Source organism: Elephantulus edwardii, unplaced genomic scaffold, assembly GCF_000299155.1.
Source record: "Elephantulus edwardii isolate Elephantulus edwardi_28Jun2011 unplaced genomic scaffold, EleEdw1.0 scaffold00342, whole genome shotgun sequence".
Classification (NCBI taxonomy): domain Eukaryota; kingdom Metazoa; phylum Chordata; class Mammalia; order Macroscelidea; family Macroscelididae; genus Elephantulus; species Elephantulus edwardii.
The window spans coordinates 736,666-759,735 of NW_006400092.1; the positions used below are offsets into that span (position 1 = coordinate 736,666).

At 35.9% G+C, this 23,070-nt stretch overlaps 1 protein-coding gene across 1 annotated transcript in view; it reads left to right on the forward strand.

The window, feature by feature from the left end:
• The window catches only part of LOC102853315 (ovostatin-like), a 112,699-nt gene that overhangs the window by 78,027 nt on the left and 11,602 nt on the right, over positions 1-23,070 (forward strand). Inside the window, exons 23-31 of the mRNA XM_006901757.1 lie at positions 802-885; positions 2,434-2,610; positions 2,798-2,882; positions 4,312-4,468; positions 6,954-7,028; positions 7,367-7,532; positions 8,327-8,547; positions 11,674-11,889; positions 21,879-22,003. Of these exons, the coding sequence (XP_006901819.1) occupies positions 802-885; positions 2,434-2,610; positions 2,798-2,882; positions 4,312-4,468; positions 6,954-7,028; positions 7,367-7,532; positions 8,327-8,547; positions 11,674-11,889; positions 21,879-22,003 (1,306 nt within the window). The remainder of the gene's footprint in view (positions 1-801; positions 886-2,433; positions 2,611-2,797; positions 2,883-4,311; positions 4,469-6,953; positions 7,029-7,366; positions 7,533-8,326; positions 8,548-11,673; positions 11,890-21,878; positions 22,004-23,070) is intronic.

The following is a 23,070-nucleotide window of genomic DNA, read 5'->3' on the forward strand; positions in this document are numbered from 1 at the left end:
AGGAGGAGTGGCATCCACTTCCATAATAGCTTGCCTCCGGAAACCCTATGAACCTGGAGAGAGGATGAAAGGCACCCAAGCATCGAGGACTCTCCTTCATAGGGTCACTATGAGTGGCCTGTGACTCGATGGCACTTAACAACAACAACAACAAAATATATAAGACAGATTATCTCTTTCTCTCTCTCTATCTATCTTATGGACTGAAATCTCACTCTTAGTATAATAAGTGAAATATCCCATGGACTGCCAAAAGAACAAACAAGTCTATCTTGGGGAAAGTACAATGAGGGTATTCCTTAGAGGCAAAGATGGTGAAATTTTGTTTCACATACTTTGGGCATGTTGTTAGGAGGGACTAATTCTCGGAAAAGGATACAATGGCTGGGAAAGGTAGAGAGTCAGAGAAAGAGTCTTAAGTTGAATTGACACAGTGACTGTAACAATGGGCTTGAGTATATTAGAGATAACGAGAATAGCACAGAATAGAGTTAGGTTTAGATCTATTGTTCACGAGGTCACGATTGTTCATAGTAGACTCGACAGCATCTAACAACAATATCAATATCAATATCAATATCTATATAAATCTTGAAATCAGAGGTACAAAGACTTGTATACCTGTGTTTACTTTAATAATATTTACAAAAACTAATCATTATGATTATAAAAACCCTGTCAAAAAAAACTCTAATCCAAGAATGACTGATTGTCTCTAACTACTTAACACATGCCATTCCAAACCCTGGTTTTTATAATCAATCAGAGTTCTGACAACAAATTTACTTTATTATTTCACAGGTTCCACAGTGTCTCAACCTTTAGTGCTACCATCACCAGAAAATCTTGTGGAAGATTCATCTAGAGCTTATTGGTCTGTACTTGGTAAGATTGGAATACAGTCCACTACAGGGGAATTACACATAGACTTAAGGAACTGATGGTGATTAAAAGAAATATATTTTTTTTTTAAAGAGACTAATGATGACTCAGTGGTTAAACATTCAACTGCTAATCAAAGGGTCAGACCTACCAGCTGCTCTGTGAGAGAAAGATGTGGTGGTCTTCTTCATAGTGCTTGGACTCCACTGCTTCGCTATACAGTTTTTAAAATCCAAGCCCCCACTGCTATTGAATTGATTCTGACTCATAGTGTTCCTATTGGAGGGAGCAAAAAATCCCCTTCAGGGCTTTAAGGCTATACTTTTTGCAGGAGAAGACTGACTTATCTTTCTCCCATGGAGCTGCTGATAGGTTGAAACTGCTGAGCTTTTGGTTCTAACACGTTCTTACAGTGCCACCTGCCAAGTATCTAGAAGTATCTTAATCTCTTTATATGAGATGATATTTTATATTCATCTAAGAGGTGAGGAAATGAAGCACAGTGGAATATAGTGATTTGTCCAACGTGACAACAAGGAGTGAATCTGAGATGCCATCTGTGTTCATTCCTGACTTTGCCACATCTGTGTAGGGTGATGTTGGGGTATTTATTTCTCAGTTCCTTGATTTTCTCATATATAAAGTGGAAGTAATAATAGTAACTACTCACATTATAGGAAATTCTCAAGATATAGTCCATACAGAATAGCTCTGTTAACCCAAAAGCCTCTCATCTCAAGCAGTTAAAATCTACCAGGGGTTCTGAGGGACAAAAATGGATGTATCTGCTTGTGTGTGACTTACAAGCTTAAGAACTCAAATGGAGAATCTGGTATGAGTTTGTTCTAACTGAACAACAATGAAATGGTATAGATGCAAATTATTGTTATAAAAGTTGAATGTGCTCAAAACAGTATCCGGTACATGGTAAGGATTTAATAAAGGGCTATTTTGGAGCTCCTTTCTTCCTGTCAGGTTCATGATTACCTTTGAGTTCTTTTGCTTCCTCCTGGAATCCCTCCAGGTATGCTGATTTCCGCAACTGTTTGGCTCTTCTACTCTTGGCTGCTTTGGGAAACATAGCTTTGCCTTAGTTCTGGAAGCACAATCTGGCTTGTCTTGCTAATTCTATTACGTGGGTCCAATAATTAAGAGAGAGGAAGATTCAGGTAATATAAGGAAAAAAAATACTGTTGTTATGTGCTGTCAAGTCACTTGTGACTCATATATTTGTTATGTGCTGTCAACTTACCTGCAACTTGTAGCGATCTTGTGCAACAGCTCTTTCTAGAGCTCGGCTCTATCCTGAGCCAACATTATTATCTCTGACAACCCCCACCCCCATTACCCTAGTCACTGAGTCAAGCCATCTCATCTAGGGTCTTCCTCTCTTGCTCTGTCCCTCCACTCTTCCAAGCAGGATCTCCATCTGAAGGACTGGTCCCTTCATGCAACATACACAAAGCACAGCTAAAGTCCTAAACACAGCTTAAAATTATTTACCTTGCTAGCTTTGATTAAATATTTCATATTAATTTTATTACTTTTCAGGAGACATTCTTGGTTCTGCCATGCATAACTTACACAATGTTCTCCGAATGCCTTTTGGTTGTGGAGAGCAGAATATGGCTTTATTGGCTCCCAGTATTTACATTTTGGACTACTTGAGTCAGACTCACCAGCTAACAGAAGAGATAAAATCCAAGGCTATTGGATACCTGACCAAAGGTGATGTATTTAAAAACCTTTATTAAATTTCTGAATCACAGCTCTTTTTTCCTGCTAAATACATTGAATATATTTGTGTTAAGGTGTATACTGACTTAATACTAACATTAACAGTCAATTTACCCAATTTAATTACTGGATATAATTTTTAAATTAAGAAGTAGTTTTATTTCCTTTCTTTTTCTAGGTTATCAAAAGCAACTGTCTTATAAACACCCAGATGGATCGTATAGTTCATTTGGACCAGCAAATCATCAACAAGGAAGCTCACGGTTTGAATTGCTTCATAATCAAGATTCATTTAGTTAGAAGTTTTAAAATGCATTTTGTGAAGTAGCTATTTGATAATTTTATCATAAACTAGTGTGCAAAGAGCGTCGAGGACTCTTCTTCATAGGGTCACTATGAGTTACCTGTGACTCAATGGCACTGAACAACAACAACAGTGTGCAAAGACTGTAAGGAGCTGCACTGCTAATCTCAAATTGGTACCTCTCTGGCATTGGAATCTACCAGCAATCTCCACCCATGTGGTTTATTTACAACCACAGAAACCCAATAAGTCAGTACTAACTCAACAACAATGATAATACAGTTTAAGCTAAACACAATTCAGCCTACACATACTAATTTTTTACTTTCCTGCAGAAGTTGTCAGTCTATAGGGTAAAAGAGTACTTACATAAGAGTAATTCTGGTTAATCATGACTGAGTCACTTAAACCCTCTGGACATCAAGTTATCTGTGAAAATGAGGAACAAATGTCTCCTCTTCGCCCCTAACATAGTTTTCTTATTCTATGAAAATTGTTACTGTCAAGTCAATGCTGATCTGGGGCAACTCAGTGTGTCACAAAGTTTAAATGATACATAGGGAGCTCCACAAGAGCCTACTGGTAAAAAACTGTCCTGCAGTCCCGAAGGTATACAATTCAAATCCACCGGCTGCTTCTCAGGAGAAGGATTGACAGCCTCCTCCAGTGTAATTTATTGCCTCTGATTACCTGCCAGAGAGTCAGTTATGGGTCAGTTCCAACTCGATGGTACTAAAGAACAACAGTCTTAATGAAACAAGATAGTCAGGCCTTTCTTCCAGCACTATGGAAGACTTTCCATCTTTCTAGTACCTGAGTTCAAAGCATATATGCCACCAAGGACTATTTTTCTATTTGTTGTTGTGTACTGTCAAGTCGGAACCAGCCCGTAACTGACTTTCCAGTGGGTTTTCTGAGGCAGTTAATCAAGCACGAGGAAATTTCGCATCTTTCTTCTGTGGAGCAGCTGTGGATTCTAACCACATGCCTTTGGGATTGCAGTGCAGTTTCTTACCACTAGGCCACAGAGTTCCCCTTTTCTATTTATAACATAATTTTTCAATAATCGCCTAGATAGTAAGAAAGGACAAATGTAGGAATTGTATTTGTGGTGAAGAGAAAGGAATCTTCAAAGCCATCATAGACAAAGCAACACATTATCTAACACTTGAGTATTATATTATATATATATATAAAATGAATATTACCTAAGTGGATGGAAGTTGGAAAGGAGTGGGTGATGACACATTGGCTGGGTTGGGGGATGGGATTTTTGGAACAGGAGACTAAAACATCTAATGATAGCAAGGCATATATTCTAAAGCACAGTTTTTCTGCCTATCCACATTTGTACTGTTTTAATTCACTGGGTATTCTTTTTATTCCAGACTCACTGCATTTACTTACAAGTTGTTTGCCCAAAGTAGCCGCTACATTTTTATCGACGACAAAATTCAGTCTGAGACCTTTATTTGGCTTGCAAATCATCAAAATTCAGATGGTTGCTTCCTAAATTCGGGCAATATTTTCAACAATGCCTTGAAGGTACTGGTAATATTCTGTTTTGCAAAGTTCTTTTAACATGTTCATTTAGTGAATCCCAAGGAAATACTACAAATTTTGGTGGCCATCATTGACCTGAGATTTTGAACAGCAAAACTTAATTCTCTTTTAATATGATAAAAGCCTTTCCTTTTTATCATTAACAACATTTTAATTTAATCTGTTAAGCTAAAAATTCCCAACTTTTAGCACAAATGGAAGTAAGAATAATAATAGAACCAGGATAATTACTATGCTTGAATACTTTATCATTTAAGAAATTCTTTGTCAATATGATTTAGTTATTTGTATATGTTAGTATCCCTAGGGTAAGTATTGTTTAATGAATTTGCTTTTTGTATCTGAGTTTTTCTAAGCTTGCATTTTCTTCCTAATTTTAATGGTAATATTTCTTAAAAATAGCTTTAATATAAGGCATAAATCAAAATGTCATTCATATGTCAGCAACTCAGAAATCATCGTTGTGAATATATTGGCATATTATCTTTCCTTCAGTCTTTTTTTCTGTGATATATAAATATGATTTTTTCCATAATTAAGATTATTGTATATTGCTTTCTGGCTTTAAACTTCACATTATAAGAAATTATTTAAGAACATAAATTTAATAATTTTAGAATATTCTGTATGGATAAATTGTACTGTTGTTGAATTTTCTTTTAGTAATGCTGTATATTTAATTTTGCATATAAATATTTGTCCCTAGTTATTTATTTAGAAGATATATCTAGTTATGCAAGTTATTAAGTGTTGGATAATAGTATTATCAAATTGTTTTCCAGTGGTATTATGTCAGTTTTACACATCTATCACGAAAAAGCATATATAGCTGGCTAACACTACTGCTAGCATTGACCATATGAGTATTATGTACTAAAGGGCATTGATGTCAAGCTAGAGAGAAAGGTGCGCCTGATCTGGGCTATGCTCTTTGCAATTGCATGCTATGCATCAGAGAGCTGGGCAGTGATTAGGAATAATAGAAAGAGAATTGATGCCTTTCAGCTGTGGTTCTGGAGAAGAGTGTTGAATATACATACCATGGACTGCTAGGAGAACAAACAGGTTTGTCCTGGAGAGGGTGAAGCTTGGCTGCTTCTTAGGGCAAGGATTCTGAAGCTTTGTCTGACATACTTTGGGCATGTTGCAAGGAGGGATCAGACCTTGGAGAGGGACATTATGTTTGGGAGAGTGGAGGAACAGTGCAAGAGAGGAAGACCTTCGATAAGATGGATTGATTCTGTGATTGGGGCAGTGGGAGTAGGTGTGTCAGAGACAATGAGGTTGGCACAGGATAGAGCAGGGTTTAGGGCCATTGCACATAGGGTCGCTATGAGTTGCAAGTGTTTCAATAGCACATAACAACAAGAACATGTGGTGGTGGTGGTTATCTGCTGTCAAGTGAGAACTGACTCCAAACTGAGCCTCCTGTGGGTTTTCAGAAGTAGTAAATTTCAGAAGAAAAGACTTCTGACTTCTCATCTTTCTCCCGTGTAGCAGTTGGTGAACTTTAACAGCTTGGCTTTAGGCTGGCAGTGCAATTCCTTACCACTAAGTTACCAGAGCTCTCTTCTGGTAAGGAATTGAACCCTAGGGTCTAAATAAGCCCCCACTTATCTCTGTCAAACAATACTGTGTTCCTACTGATTTGTTAACAACATTATTATATTGTTTTCACTCTTCTTAGAATTTCTTTCTGCTCTTAACCGTCCTGTTCCACTTACCTACTTTTTTCTTTTATACTGTATTCTTTTTCTAGTATAGAATGCATTTTCTATGCAAACATTAAAATTCTTTCTAGATTGAGGGTGAGGGTGAGATGGGCAATCTCCTCCCCTGTCATTGACAGCCCGAGTATTCCAAAGGAGGGTTAACTATTAATTGGTTCTGACTCAACAGCAATAGGGGAGGAGGATGCTTAAGCTTTTTGTTTTGGGGTTTGTTTGTTTTTTTTTTTAATTCAACAAAACAAGTAAATAAGGTTTTTTAGGGTAATGCAAATAAGGCATGGTTGGTGAAACGTAGAGACAGGCCTGTGAAAGAGTTAAAGAGGAAAGGAAAAAATAAAGGGGAAAACACCCTTGGTAAGTCAGCGGTAGAGCCAAAGTTTTTAACTCATTACCAACAGAGAAAGAGACAGTGAGTAGGTTTTTGAGAGCACGTTATGCCTCCTCTGATTCTAAATGCCTTCTTAAGCCTATAAATTATTTTAAAAGTGATGCTCTTAACCTTAAAAGATTTTTAATCTTTGGATTTCTATCCTCTATCTTCTGATTTTAAAAACAGCATTTTTGAAGAAATTTTATATAAATAAGCAAATGATTCACTCTTCCCTGCTGAAAAAATAAATGCAGAAAGAAATAAATTGTTGTGCATAAACATATAAATATATAGTGCATAAATAATCAAATGCATCACTCTTCTTGAATTATGTGAGACTGACATGTTGCCCTTCTGTTTTATGTAGGGAGAAGAAAATGATAAAATTTCTCTCACTGCGTATGTTATCAATGCACTCATTGAAGCTGGTCACCCAACCTCGGTATATAGCCCATTAGTGGTATTATTAATCCCTTGTTATGAAAGCAAGATGTTTATATCAAAAATTTATTAATAAGTTCTAAAACTATGCTTGTTCTCATTATGCAATAATAACCTTCTTAATAGTCAGATTACACTTTGCATGTGTTAATGACATAAAAATGAAAATGTATGTGTAGCATTTGCCCTCTGAACATTCCAACACAGATAAGAATCATTCCTGTGTTAGTTTTTCAGGTGAAAAAAAAAGTAAAAAAGCATCTAGGTCCATCTTTGCACAAAGGTACTTGTCTGTACAAATGATGATTGGTTTTTTGTTTTCTTTTCATTCCTTTGCAGTTTTTGGTAATTCAGAAGGGTCTTCAGTGCATAGAAAATGCAATTAGGGAGAGGCGTACTACTACCTATGACCAGGCTCTCCTGGCCTACACCTTCACTTTAGTAGGCAACGAAGCCAAAAGAGAATTTTTTATCAACAAACTAAACCAAAAAGCAATGAAAGTGGGTAAGTGCATAGAAACTGAGCTGGAAACATTGCCCGTCAAGGACGGGTAGAATGATTAGCTATGCTGGATTTCTCCTGCATTTTTCTTTCTTTCATTTTCTTTTTTTTCTTTGATAATCAATATACTATATGTAAAAAAAGAGAGGAAACTGCTATTTCAACACTTTTTACATGTACAATTCAGCGACATTGTGTTCCTTGAATTGATCCTTGTATTGTCTGACCATCCTTACTATTCAATTCCAATTTTTCCTTTTTTCTTTAAACAAAAGAACAGTCTACTTTAGATAAAGTGAAACCAGCTTGCTCCTTAAACGCAAAGGCATTACTTTGGGCATGTTGTCAGAAGGTGCCAGTCTTTGGAAAAAGGCATCATATTGGGAAAAGTGGAGAGGTTAAAGAAAGAGAGAGATTTTCAACCACATAGTTTAACACAGTGACTGTAACAAGAGGCTTAAGCGTGTTCAAGAATCCTGAGGATGGTGTAGAATAGGGCAAAGTGCGAGGGTCACTGACATAACTAGGCAATGACCCTTACTCCTGCCCACCCCTGAACAAACTTTGATTTTTATGTATTTGCCTACTCTAGATATTCCTTGCCCTTTGGAGACTGGTTTATTTCTTTTGGCATAATATTTTCAAGGTTTATCCATCCACCATGCATGAAGATTTCACTTCTCTTTATAGCTAAGAAATGTTTTCTTATCTTTCAGTGGTGGTGTTTTAAACTCCTCAATTATGCCAAATCTGACACAGACACTCCTGAATCCCTTATATTTTGTTGTTGTTGTTAGGTGGCTCGATGTATTGGAAACCAGAAAAACAGCACTCTATGGCAGGAGCATCCTCCTTCTACCCTCTAGCTTCCTCTGCAGACATAGAAACCACTGCTTATGTCCTGTTAGCCATTCTCGCTAACCCACAGCTGACCTCAGAAGAGCTGTCCCAGGCTTCTCAGATTGTGCAGTGGATGGCAAAGCAGCAAAATTCCCTTGGAGGTTTTTCTTCCACAAAGGTAAATTATTTTTTCCTAAGTAGAAGAAAATGGAGCAATTGCTTTTTACTGGTGTTACTTATCTCTAAATTTATATATTAAATATATCTATTTAAATGAGCTTGTCATATTATAAAACATATTATTTTTCAGAAAAATTGGTCATGGGTTTTTTGAAGAGTATATTATTTTATCTAGTAATATTTTTAAAGTGTTCTTTAAAAGTTAATTTTGTTTCACTTTTTAAAATGGAAGTTTAAAAAGAATCTAAAAAATTGAGAGGATATTTAGTATTAAAAATTATGATAAATATTGGTAAATGTAGTTGTATGAATTAGCAGTATCATTGGTGGTGTGTGATCACTCTTTACAGTAAGATGAAAACTCCTAAATCTACTTCTATGAAAGTGATTCCAACTCATAGCAATTCTATTCTTATAACTCATTGCCTTTGACTTATTGCCTTTGAGATGACCCTCCAATGGGTTTTCTGAGACTGTAAGTCACATGGGAAGAGATGGCTCATTTTTCTCCCACAGTGCTGCTGGTACATCCAGACAAGCAGAGAGGCATGGTTTTTGTGTTAACAACACAACTCCCTGTGGAGACTACGTAATCCTGCAAGGCAGAATGAAATCATTCCTTGGGATTTCCACAGTTATAATTCTGTACAGAAGCAGACTGCTACATCTTTCTACCGCAGTATGACTGGGTTTTTCAAACTGCCAACTTTTTCATTAGCAACCAAATACTTAATATCTGTGCCACCAGGACTACTTTATGCAGTTTCAAAATCATTGTAAAAGTCTGAGTGATGATGCAATCTTATTGTTGTTATATGCCATTGAGTCACCTAAAACTGATAGCAACGCTACTTACAACAGCTCTGAAGAGATAGATGATAGGTAGGTAGATAGATAGATAGATAGATAGATAGATAGATAGATAGATAGATAGATAGATCTTGTTCTGGTAGCCTAGTGTTAAGACACTGCACTGCAATTTCAAAGCCATGTGGTTCAAGGCTACAAGCTGCTCCACGGGAGAAGGATGGGCAATCTCTTTATGTATAATTAACTGCCTCTGAAAACCCGCTGGAGGCTTAGCTATGGGTTGATTCCAATTCAACAGTACACAGAAAAAGTAACTATACATACATACATACATGCATACATACATACATATATATAAAACACAGCAGCTATGTGTAAAAAAACAAATCTCCACTTTTTTACTTAGGTAGATTATGCTTTCATTTACAAAAAGTCTTATTTCATGCAAAATCATATCATTTGCATATTTCCCAAGGGAAGTATTAATATTTCTCTGGATTTCTTATAAAACTTCAGAATATAGTAGAAATGTTTCACATGCAATATATTCTGCACACTTTTCCTTTTCTTCATTTTTATTATGCTTTAAATATAGATTATTTTCTTTTCACTTTAATTTAGTGTAATCACTTTCTTTTCATTTTCCTTCTTTAATATCATGCTACAAGGTCTCAACACAAAAACTACCATTATATATATATAATATGATATATGATATGTGCTCTCAAATTAGGACTGACTCATAGTGGACTTTCTAGTGGGTTTTCAAGAGGCTGTAAATCACAGAGAAGGGGGAGATTGCCCATCTTTCTCTGTCAGAGCTGCTGGTGGATTCCAACATCTGCCTTTGGGTTGGCAGTACTATTCCTTACCAATATAGGCCACCAGATAGATTTCCTGTAGAATTATGGATTAATTTATTACTTGTAATTATTAATGAACCTGTGGTATAATTTAGTTTTGTCTTGAGAGCAGAAATGGTACATGGAGGCACAGGGCCATGAGAGTCTCTTTGAAAGGGCCAGAGGGAGTGAGAATAGCCCCTCACTGCCCCAGAACAGAGAGCAGGTAAAGAGTCCATAGCCCAGCCCCATGGTCCTCTAGAGCCACACCAGCAGCAAAAGGTTTGATATTTATTCTTAACTTACAGACTTTACTTACCAGTGGGTTTATTAGGGAAGTAAATTGGAAAGTAGGGGAGACAAATAATATCACCCAGTGTGAGTCCAGGTTTTACCCTAACAATTTCAAGGCATATTTTCTTAAATAGTCCGGGCTTCAGTTTCAATACAGCAAGTAGTTGTCCCTTCCACCATTTGGCATAACAGCAAAACCTTTAACTGTGGCCTTTATCTCAGAGCTCCTCTGATTACATCTTGCCACAGTTTATATCCACAACAATTCCTCAGTCTCTCCACCAGCATCATCAAGATCTTGCCACCAAGGTCTCACTCTCACCAAGGTCTTGCTCCAGTCTCCCTCAAGTCTTGCTTCTCAATGTGGGAAGCGCTCATTCTTTTATCCTAATCCTACAGCTATAGATGGTTTGAAAGAGCATGTGTCTTCCATTAAGGCAGCTGGAGACAAGACGGGACTAAGGTAATGGCTAAAAAAGCCAACTTTAATCTAACAATGCAGGTTGGCTAACCAGTTGTCCCAATGTTATTTAGTTAATAATTAATGCCACAAAGTATTTGAAATATTGGCTTATTATGTAATAAAAAACTCTAAAACTCATTGTTATCTAGTAAAAACTGACTCATAGCTGACCCTTCAGTGGCTTTTCTGAGGCTGTAAATTGCATGGGAGTTTGCCCATCTTTCTGCCAAGGAGCCACTGGTGGATTTGCACTGCCAGAGAGACATCACACCACCTACATATATTTATTAGTACTGCAACTTTCTGTAGTCTATGCCACTAGAACTACCCTATCACATAATAAAGTAATGTACATTTTTATGTCCTTTTAGGCTTTCTATTCTTTTCCAGTGACTTTTTGGCTTTATTACATGTTTTAACACCTGATAAAATAGATAAAATATCATTAAACAATTTTAAAACATCCTTGGCTCTTATCACATTTTTATTGTATTAAATTATGATTCATTTTGTCTGAACTAAAGATTATTTTTAAAACATAAATATTATCACTAACTCTATTTAGTTACAATTAATTATACAATGCCCAAGACAAATAATTCACACATACACAACAATAGAATGGTTATTATTTAAATGAGTCATAATTATATTTAGTGTAAAGATTTTTAAAGCCCATAGTATATACTAACACAATTTGAAACATTTCTTATAGGATACTATTGTGGCTCTCCAAGCACTGTCTCTATTCCAAAAGCTTACTTTCTCTAAAAATAGACAAAATTCAGTGATGATCTACTCTGACCGAGTATTCTACATGGGTTTCCACGTGAACGACAAGAACTTTTTGGAGCTACAAAAAATTCAGTTGCCAACAACTAACAAGAACTATATGGTGGAAGTGAATGGGATTGGCTGTGTATATGTACAGGTAGTAGATACAGGATTTTTATTTTCTAATATCTGAAAAGTTTCAAGTATACATAAAATTTCAATAATATAACAAACACCTAGATTCAACAGCTGTTAAGATTTTGCAATATTTGTCTGGCTTTTTTATTTTAATATAAATGAAATACATTTTGATACATTTAAGGATATAATAGTGTATCTCAAAAAAAACTAAAGGTATTCAATTAAATAATTGCAATGCCTTTATCACAACTAACAAAATTTACCAATAATTTATAATATAATTTAATGGTCAATTTTTGTCCCACAATTAATATAATTGTCTCTTTTTTCCCTTAAAACCAAAATTCTATGATTATTTATTACAATCTATTATTATGCTTAAGTCTTTTTTTGCTTAACATTTTTTTAATCTAATAATCAATTTTGAAAATAATGCTTTGAAACTATGTAAAAATCTATTTCTGCATTAGTTTTCAGTTAAAAGTTATAAAATGCACTGATGATCTTTGCCCGAGACAACTACTTAATTAAGGACTGCATAGTACAGACTTTTACATCCTTTCCTATCTCTTACTTTTATTAGCTGATATTCTTGAGCAAAGCAGAATCCCTCTGTTAGCATCTGAGAATATTAAATTGCCTTTCTAAAAGAGTAAAACAAGCAGTTTCCCCCCCCTAATTTTCAGACAATAATAATCAGTGTGATAATCACCTCCACAGATAGCAAATGAGTTTTGTGTTTACTTAGGACTTTTTCCTTTTGGAGTATTATGAAATGTTGACTATTAAATTAAAAAATTATTTGTTGGGTTTTTTTGGATGTTTTATTTATACTCTATTTTATCTAAATCCCTTCAGACTGTCTCCTATAATCTCTCTTCATCACTTTATTAGTCTATGAATGTTTTCTAGGTTATTTTGTTTTGATTGGATGAGCTAATTTTATTTTGTTCTTTCTCTTCCTCAGCTATTTTCGCTAAAGATTGTTGATATTTTCAATAGACTATCACATTGTTTAAATATTTTTATTGGTTTTCATATAATAATTCCTTTACACTTTGTTTCATTCATATACATTGTGTTTTATATAATCTTTAATTTACATTTTGTTTCACATAATCATATACACTCTGTTTTACGTTATTTTTTAAAATTCATTTGCTTACAAAGTTTATGTACATTGTGTTTCATACAATCATTTTTATATATTATATTTTATGAAATCAGTCACCATTAGACCTTGCCCATCATTACCCTGTGTTTTCACCTGTATCTTTCCCAGTTGCTCCTCCCTCCCTCCACCCACCGAACTGTGCAGCTCTGTGGTTTCACCTCAACTTATCCTCACCTGTTCACTCAACCCTTCTTTCTCCTTGAGTTTCTGTATATGTTTTACTAGTTATCCTTCTATTTTTACAATAATGGTATTATACAATATTTGTCCTTGTGAGACTGTGTTAGTTCACTCAGCATTGTTGTTGTTGCTGTTGATGTTGTTAGGTGCTATCAAGTTGAGCATGACTCAGTGACCCTATTAACAAAAGATCTGAATTCTGTCCTATTTTGCACCATCCTCACACTTCCTGACACACAAGAGTCCATTGTAGTAGTTACCATATCAGTTCACCTAGTTGAGGGTTTTCATCTCCTTTGCTGACCCTCTACCCTTCCCAGAATCATGTCCTTCTCTAAGGAATATCCCCTCCTAGCAACATGTCCAAAGTTTATCAGGTAAAGTCTCATCATTCTTGCCTCCAAAGAGCATCCCAACTGCACCCTCTCCAAAATATATCTGTTTGTTCTCTTGGCCGTCTGATGGGATGCTCATTGCTCTTCTCCAACAAAGCTCAAAGAAATCAGTTCTTTTTCTGTTATCCTTATTCATTGTCCAGCTGTCAGATGCATAGCTAGTAATCAGAAATACTGTGGCCTGAATCAGATGTATCTTAGTCTTTAAACTGACATCACTACTCCTCAATAACTTAAAAAGGTCCCTAACTGCAGATTTTCCCAGTGCAATGTGTCTTATTTCCTGACTGTTAGTACCAAGGGTGTTAAATATGGAGCCAAGTAAGATGAAGCTGTTGACAGTTTCAATCTCATCTCCATCCATCATGATGCTGTCTATTAGTCCAGTTGTGAGAATCTTTGTTTTATTGATATTGAGATTCAATCCATACTGAAGGCTGCATTCCTTGATTTTCTGCAACAAGTGCTTCAAGTCTTCTTTACTTTCAATAAACAAGTTTATATCACCAAGCCAAAGGTGGGTGACTTTTAATCCACGGCCCTTGGGCCTATCTTTCATTGTTTTTGTTCAGACATTTCTCTAGGTCGTATAGCCCTGGTATACAAGTTGCCATACAGTGGTCACTTGTGGTTGCTGTGAGGCTGAACACCGTGACACTGATGTGTCAAACGTTAATGGTTGGTTACCCAGTGCAGACAGAGACTGGAGAGGAGCTCCCCAATTAAAACAAGCTTGGAAGGAGGAGTGGCATCCACTTCCATAATAGGTTGCCTCTGGAAACCCTATGAACCTGGAGAGAGGATGAATAGCACCCAAGCATTGAGGACTTGCCTTCATAGGGTGGCTATGAGTTGCCTGTGACTCGATGGCACTTAACAACAACAACAACAACATCATCTGCATAACAAAGGTTATCGATGAATCTCCCTCCAATCCTGATGTCACACTCCTCCTCACAGAGTCCTGTTTCTCAGATAATTTGCTGAGCATACAGATTGAATAGGTATGGAGAGAAAATACAACCTTGGCACACTCCCTTCCAAATTCAAAACCATGCAGTGCTCTCCTACTTTGTTCTCACAACAGCCTCCTGGTCCAGGTATACGTTCTGCATGAGCACAATCAAGTGCTCTGGAATTCCTCTTCTTCTCAATGTCAGCCACAAGTTGTCATGATCCACACAAATGCCTTTGTGTAGTGAATAAAATACATATAGATATTCTTCTGGTATTTTTTACTTTCAGCTAGGATCCATCTGGCATCCGCAATGATATCCCCAGAATCATGACCTCTTCTTAATCCTCCTTGAACTTGTGGCAGTTTCTTGTCTATGTACTGTTCCAGATGTTTTTTAATGATCTTCAGCAGTATTTTAGTTGCATGTAATATCAATGATATTGTTTGAAAATATCCACATTCAGTTGGATCACCGTTCTTGGGAATGGGAACATATGGACAATCCATTGTCCAGATAGCCATCCACCAACTTTCCTGGCATAGACTGGTGAGAACATCCAAGGCTGTGTCTGTTAATTGAAACATGTCACTTGGTATTCCATTGATTCCTGGGGCATTATTTCTTGCCAATGTCTTCAATGGTGCTTCTTCTTCATCCTTTATTACCATTGGTTTCTGTTCATATGGAACTTTCTGAATTTTTTTAGTGTCAATCAAATTCTTTCTGGTACAGTGACTCATTGAGAGTAGCTCAATATCAGCAGTCAAAACTAGGCCAGGGGCAGACTGTGAGTCTGATCATCAATTATTCATATACAAGTTCAAATTGAGGCTGACAAAAATGAAAATAAGTCCACAGAAACCAAAATATAATCTTGAATCAATTCCATCTGAATTTCATTATCATCTTAAGAATAGATTAGAGGCTTTGAACACCAATGATAGAAGACTGGATGAGTTGTGGGACAAAGGATATCATCCATGAAGAAAGCAAAACTTCATTACAAAAACAGTAGAGAAAGAAAATAACTGAAATGTATGTAAAAATTGACTCTAAAGATTGCTCTGGACCATCAAGAAGCTAAACCTAAAGAAAAGCATGTTGAAGTGAAAAAGCTGAAAAGATGATCTCAAAGGGCAGCTCTGGAGGACAAAGCAAAGTATTATAATGGAATGTACAGAGAGCTGGAATTGAAGAATAAAAAGGGAAGAACCTACTCTGCATTTCTCAAGCTCAAAGAACTGAAAAACAAATTTAGGCCTCATGTTGCAATATTGACAGATGGTATGGGCAATTTATTAAATGACCCAGAAAGAATCAAAAGAAGATGGAGGGAACACACAGAGTCAGTCAGCATAGACATTGGCATTTTAACTTAAGACTATTGCCAGTGGTCCTTACTGCTGTGGTAATGCTTTTGCATTGAGGCTTTTGTAATGTAGAGAACTAGAAAACAAAGTTTTTAAAATTGTGAGTCCCTCTCACTGTTTTTACTTACAATTAATACTAAGCAGTAATGTGTTCTTGTATTAACAGGTCTTCCTGAATGCATATGAGTAGTGTCTTATCACAACATTGTATGTCAGGATAGATCTGGAAATGCTCTTTTTGGCTCTGAATCTAACACCATTTCTCTTCAACATGTCATTCCTGGCACAAAAGGTCATATGCTATCTGATTCAAAGTCATCAGTACCAATCCTTCTTATCTTGTTAATGTCCAGAATGTTGAACTTTACATGTTCCATCTCATTTTTTACAACTTTTTTTTTATGTTTATACTTTGTACATTCCATGTTCCAATTGATTACATATTTGCAACGATTTCTCAATTTTTAAACATCTTCCAACTCAAGAGACTAATCTTTCAGCACCATATTCAACAATTTTCCTTTGTTATTCACAGAGTTCTGAAAGCATGTTATTTCCAAAGGAGGTGATCAATCCTGCATCTTAGTTTATGTTAGTCGGGAGGCTGTGCTAAAACCTATCTATTGTGGGTGATCCTGCTGGTATTCAAAATACCAATGATATATTCCAGCATCACAGCAACATTCTATTCATCACAGAACAGCAAACTGATAAATAAATGGCCTAATCATAAAAACAAACTATAAACAAAAAAGCAATAGGAATTTCATAAAACAGACATGCATGCTACACGAAATAGAAAACAACCTGTGTGGTCTGGGATGGTGTATTTGTTAGTCTAGCAGAAGACGAGAACTGGTTGAAGATTGGATTGCAGAAGATTATAATTGATCCAATCTGGTCAAAATTTTGCTCATCTGAGTGGCTACTCAGGCCTCAAGACTTAAATGTGTCCAGAGGTGAGGCAGGCAGGGTAGAATTTCTGCTGGCCTCAGAAGAACCTAGGCTAGCCAGCCTGGCTAGAAATGGTGTCTTTGCCAGTCAAAGGGATAGATGCAGGCAGGGTCCAGTCAGAGGTGTCTAGAATAAAGACAATCTGTGCTGATCTGTGATGCCCATGGAATGAACCTCTCTGGAAAGGGTGCACTGATAACATCCTTCAAACTACAGAGGGCATTGCCAAAAACCAGGTCAGGAAATCAAAAGATGTGTTGCAATGTGAAAATTTGCTGTCAAGGACCTCTTTCAAATGATAAAGAAAAGGATATCAGCTTAAAGGGTAAGTGACCCAAGTCATGATATTTTCAAATTCTTCCTTTGCATTCTAAAGTTGAATATTAAATAAAAAAATAGCAGAATTGAAGCTCTTGAAGTGTGGTATTGGAGAAGAGTAATGTATAGCCTGTGAACTGTCAAAAGACCAAACAAATCTGTCTGGGACAAAGTACAACCAGTCTGCTCCTTAGAGGCAAAGATAGTGAAACTGAGCATACTTAATCTAAAACTTTTGTAAGGTATAAGTATGGTGGTGTATATATTATGATACAATGTATGTATATATTTACCAGAATACCTGCTATTTAAATAGAACTCAATAAATGAAAACTAAAGAGAGATGCACTAAACAACAACAACAACAACAACAAAACACTAAAACTTCACCTAGAGGCCAGTTTGTTGCGTGTTTTGGGCTTTTTTGCTGTTGGTGTTTATTTTTTTTTTTAAAAAAGGACATCATACTGTGAAAGGTAGAGGCTCAACAAAAGAAAGGACAACTCTTATCGAGATAGATTGACACAATGAGTGTCTTTTTAAGTGTAACAATGAGTGTAACAATGGACATGAACATGCTACGGATAATGAGGGTAGAGCAGGACAGGGTTCTATGCTATGCTGTTGTTTACAGAGTCACTAAATCATCATGATTCTATGGCAATTAATTAGAGTAATAAGTCTTTACATATTTGATTATGAAATTTTAACTGTTTCCTAAAATAATGTTTTTTTTCTTTAATACCAATGGTATACTCTATTAACATTGGCGTTTTTATTAATCCTAAAATTAAAGGAAATAGTTTTTAAATAGCAAAACACTAGTTACTACATAAAAGCACTTAAAAGCAAGTATTCAATATATGCAAGTAAATAAAACTAGTGGACTTTTAGCCTTATTAAAATCCTTTGTTCACTTTTTGAGAATGCGTATCACAAATCACAGGTAGTCAAAATTTCTCACTTTTTCCTTTATAAGATTATGCCACTTATTTGACAATTTCATAAATTTAATTTTTCTTCAAGTTTGTTTGTATTTTTACTTATATTGAATTAATTTTACTGTATTTGTGTACATAGTTTAAGGTTAAAACTACCAAAAGCTGCATTCAGACAAGTCTCACATCCATCACAATAGCATAAGCTGATTCCCACTGTTTTCCACCCTTTATAAACCAACATTTTTTGGTTTTCCTTCTACTGCTTTTGATTTGTTTTTCCTGTAAACTCATATGAATATTGTATTCTTCTTTTCCATCCATGCATAGACTTAATATTCTCTAGAAGTTTCTAGAATACATCTTTCACACTGTGCAAAAATATTCTACACAGAATCTTTACAACAAATTAAATAATGGTATTTTAGTCATTTCCCTTTTCTTGCTATTACTTATAGATCTATAATGTATAACACTGTGTGCATATTTTTTTACATTTGAACTGCTATACCTCCAGAGTGGAACTATTAAACCATATCTTTAACTTCAAGAATTCCCAAGTTGTATTGTTTTGCATTCTTCAACTTTCCTATTAGTTCATTGATTGTAATTCTAGTGCTCATGTTGATTCTTGTAGTTCTCATATTATTTGTTGTAATTGTATCAGTTTCTTAAGATAGAAATCAGGTGATTTATTCTCCAAGATTGTTGTTGTTTTCATTGCTATGTGCTCTCAATTTGAATACAATTCATAGGAACCTTATGAACATCAGCTCTGAACTTTTCACTATCCTGAGCCAACCTCATCTCTGACACACCTGTCACTATTGCCACAGTCTCTGTGTCAATCATCTTATCTAGGACCTTCCTTTCCTGTGCCGACCCTCTACTCTTCCAAACATGATGCCCTTCACCAAGGACTGGCCCCTCCTAGCAACATGCTCAAAATATGTAAGATGGAGCTTCAAAATCTTTGCTTCAAAGAAGCAAACTAGTTTAACTCTCTCCAAGACAGAACAGTTTGTTTTCTTGGAAGACCATGCTGGAGTCAACACTCTTCTCCAATACCACAACTCAAAGGTATCAATACTTCTTCTGATATACTGACTCATTGTTCAGATCTCAGATGCATAGCAAGAAATTGAGAAGATCATAGCCTGAGTCAGGTACACCTTAGTCTCTAGAATGACATTGCTGATCTTTAGTACTCTGGAGAAGTCCTTGACAACAAATTTCCCCAATATAATTTGTCTTTTGATTTCCTTACTGCTTGTGCGAAGGGTATTTGCTGACTGGGGATCTGTGCAAGATGAAATAATTAACAATCTCAATCTTTTCTCCATCTATAATGATACTGCCTATTGACCACTAGTGAGGATTTTCGTTTTCTTGATGTTGAGATGCAATTCACATTATGTAATACTTGATCTTCTGCACAAATGTTTCAAGTCCTCAGTTTTGGTGAGCAAAGTTGTATCATCTGCATAACATGGATTGTTGATAAGTTTTCCTTTAATCCTGATGCCAGATTCTTCTTCATATAGTCCAGCTTCTCAAATAATTTGTTCAGCATGCAGAATTGATGTGCAGAAAGAGTACAATCCTGATGCACACATTTCCTGATTTTAAATCATGTAGAAAATAAAGATTACCACTGGCCTGCTGGGCAATGCCTTGATGAATAGAGAGGAGAATGAGACTTTCAACAGCTTCATCTTGCTTGGATCTACAATTAACACCTGTGGTACCAGCAGTTAGGAAATTAGGAGATACATTGCACTGGGAAAATGTGCAGTTAAGGACCTCTCCAAATTATTGAGAAATAATGTTGTCAGTTTAAGGACTAAGGTGTGTCTGATTCAGGCCTTAGTCTTTCTGATCACTTGCTATGCATCTGATAGCTTGACAATGACTAAAGATGAGAGAAAAAGAATTGATGCCTTTAAGCTGTGGTGTTGGAAAAGAGCACTGAACATCCCATTGGATGGCCAAGAGAACAAACAGATATGTCTTGGAAAGAGTGCAGCCAGAGAGGTCTTTGGAGACAAGAATGATGAAGCTTCACCTGACATACTATGGACATGCTGCTAGGAGGGCTATTCCTTGGAGAGGGACATGATGCTTGAAAGGGTGGAGCATCAGTGAAGTAGAAGAAGACCCTCAACCAAATGGATAGGCAGTGACTGTGACAATGGACTCTTGTGGTTTGGGAAATGGATGAGGATGGCAAAGAATAGAATAGCACTCAGATCTTTTGTTCATAAGGTCACTATCAGTTGTACTTGACTTAACAGCAGCTAACAACAGTGAACTCTTGCTGTATTTGGGCAACTTCTTTTTGGTCTTTGTGTAGGTTTTGCATGAGCACAAGTGAGTGTGCTGGCTTTCCCATTCTTCTCAATGCTAACAATAATTTGTTATAATTCACACAATTAAATGTATTAAATGGATAGTCACTAGAACAAAAGTACATAACTTTCTGGTATTTTCAGCTAAGATCCATCTGTCCTCAACAATGATATTCCTACTGCCACAGATTCATCTAACTCCAGCTTGTATTTCTGGCAGTTCTCTGTCAATGTACTGTCCTAGTTGTGTTTTTATAATCTTTAGTAAGATTTTGCTTACATGTTGTATTAGTGATATAATCATAATTTCCACATTCTTTTGGGTTACCTTTTGGGGAATAGGAATAAATATTAATCTTTCCTAGTCAGTTGGCTGGATAGCTGTCCTCCAGATTTATTGACACAACCTGATGAGCACATCCAAGGTTACCTCAGTTTGTTGAAATACGTAAGTTGGTTTTCCATTAAATCCTGGGACCTTATTTTCGGCCAATTACTTCAAAGCAGCCTGAACTTCCTCCTTATTACCACTGGCTCTAGATTATATACTACTTTCTAAAATGCTTCTGTGTCAATTAATTCTTTTTGGTATGGTGACTGTATCTTCCTTCCTTCTTCTTTTGATGCTTCCTGGATCATTCAATATTTTGTCCATAGTATTTTTAAGTATTGCAACTGAGGCTTGAATTTGTTCTTCAATTCCTTTAGCTTGAGAAATACCAAACAAGTGCTTTTCTTTCGTTTTTCTGACTCCAGCTCTTGGAACACTTTATTAAAATACTTTGCTTTACCTTCATGAGCTGTTCTTTGAGCTGTCCTTGGAAACCTTCAGTTCAACTCTTTAACTTCCTGACTTCCTCCCTTTGTTTTGGCTTCTTGGCATTCTAGTAAAAAATTCAGGGTTCCTTCTGATATCTTCCCCCCCCAATCCTCTATCTTTGTAACAATCTTTTGCTTTCTTTGTGGTTGATATGCTTGATTTCCCATAACTAATGTGGTCTTCACTCATTAGAGTTTAAGGTAGAATGTTTATTCTTTGCTACTTAATATCTGTGTAAATTCTGGAAAGTTATTTTACTTTGACAAGTTACTTGCATTTTAAAATCTAGATTTCTTCTTCTATAAAATGGTGCCTAAATGTAACATCTGTTTAACGGAGTTGCTGAAAAGATTTTTAAAATAATTGTATGAAAAGCATTAAAAAGATGCACTCATTATGTGGTAGTTGTAAACTGTATTGCTATTTTTGTATAAAAATATGAAGCTCTAATATAATTTTTTAAAATTTAAATAGAAATGTTAATATTAAGGTAATACATCTTAAAATAATCCTTTGGTTAATATAGAATATATTCCTTATTTATTCTAGGCAACTCTGAAATATAACATTCTGCTTCCCAAGAAGTCATCTGGGTTTTTCCTTTCTGTGTACACAGCCAATGCTGTCTGCAATGGACCATTTGATAAAAAGTTTGACCTTGTTGTTTCAGCCCGGTAATAACTTTTTCTTCATTGGTAAATTCAGACACCTCTCTACTTCTTCTGTAGGTACTGTACAATCTTATCTCTCTCTGCTTCCAAGAGAAGGCTTGTCTCAATCACTTTATGTAAGCAGTTGAACCTGATTTCATGTTGTGAGTTAGATCTGAATCATAGCTGACCCTCCAGTGGGTTTTCAGACACTGTAAATTGCGTGGCAGGAGATTACCCATCTTTTCCCCATGGAGCACTTGGTGGATTTGAACTGCCTGCCTTAAGGTTGGCAACACAACTTCTTACTACTAAGTTACCAGAGCTCCCTGTCTTGAGTCCCTAGGAGAGTATATTTAATCTCATTTACATTGTTTACTGAAAAATTATCTATTATAACTACTACCTGTTGCTCTTGAGTTAACTAACTCATAGTGTGCCAGAACAGATGCATGTTCCATAGGGTTTTCAATAGCTGAATTTTTAGAAATAAATCACCAAATCTTCCTTCTAAAGTGGACATTAAGGTAGAGTAAGGGGGGTAGAGTGGTAGAGAATGTGGCTTGAAAAATATGCAATAGGAGAGAAAAAAATGGAAGAAAAAAATGTATAAATTCCTGATTATGAGATAGCTTTTCCTAAATTTCCATTTTTTTTGTAAATCAAAATAGTGCATTTCCTTCATTCTGCAATCCAAAGTTCCAAAACAAAAGTATCAGCTAGGGTCAATTTTCTGGGTCTCCTCAGGAATAGCTTAAAATTTATGTTGCTTCACAGTGAAAGATCATTAATTCAGTTTATTACAAAACCATTCTAGTCTCAGAATAATTAACAGCACAAAAGTTATGGTGAAATAGACTTGAATTAATAACTAATACAACTGAATTTTATCAATTTGAAGCCAAAAAAATTTATGGTTTAGCCACATTCAACAACGCCAACATATCACCAAACTGTCTAATTAATAATATTAATTATAATAATTAGTAATTCTATTTGTTCCCATTCCAAAGAAAGGTGACCCAACTGAGTGTGGAAACTACAGAACAGTGTCATTGATTTCACATGCAAGCAAGATTCTACTGAAGATC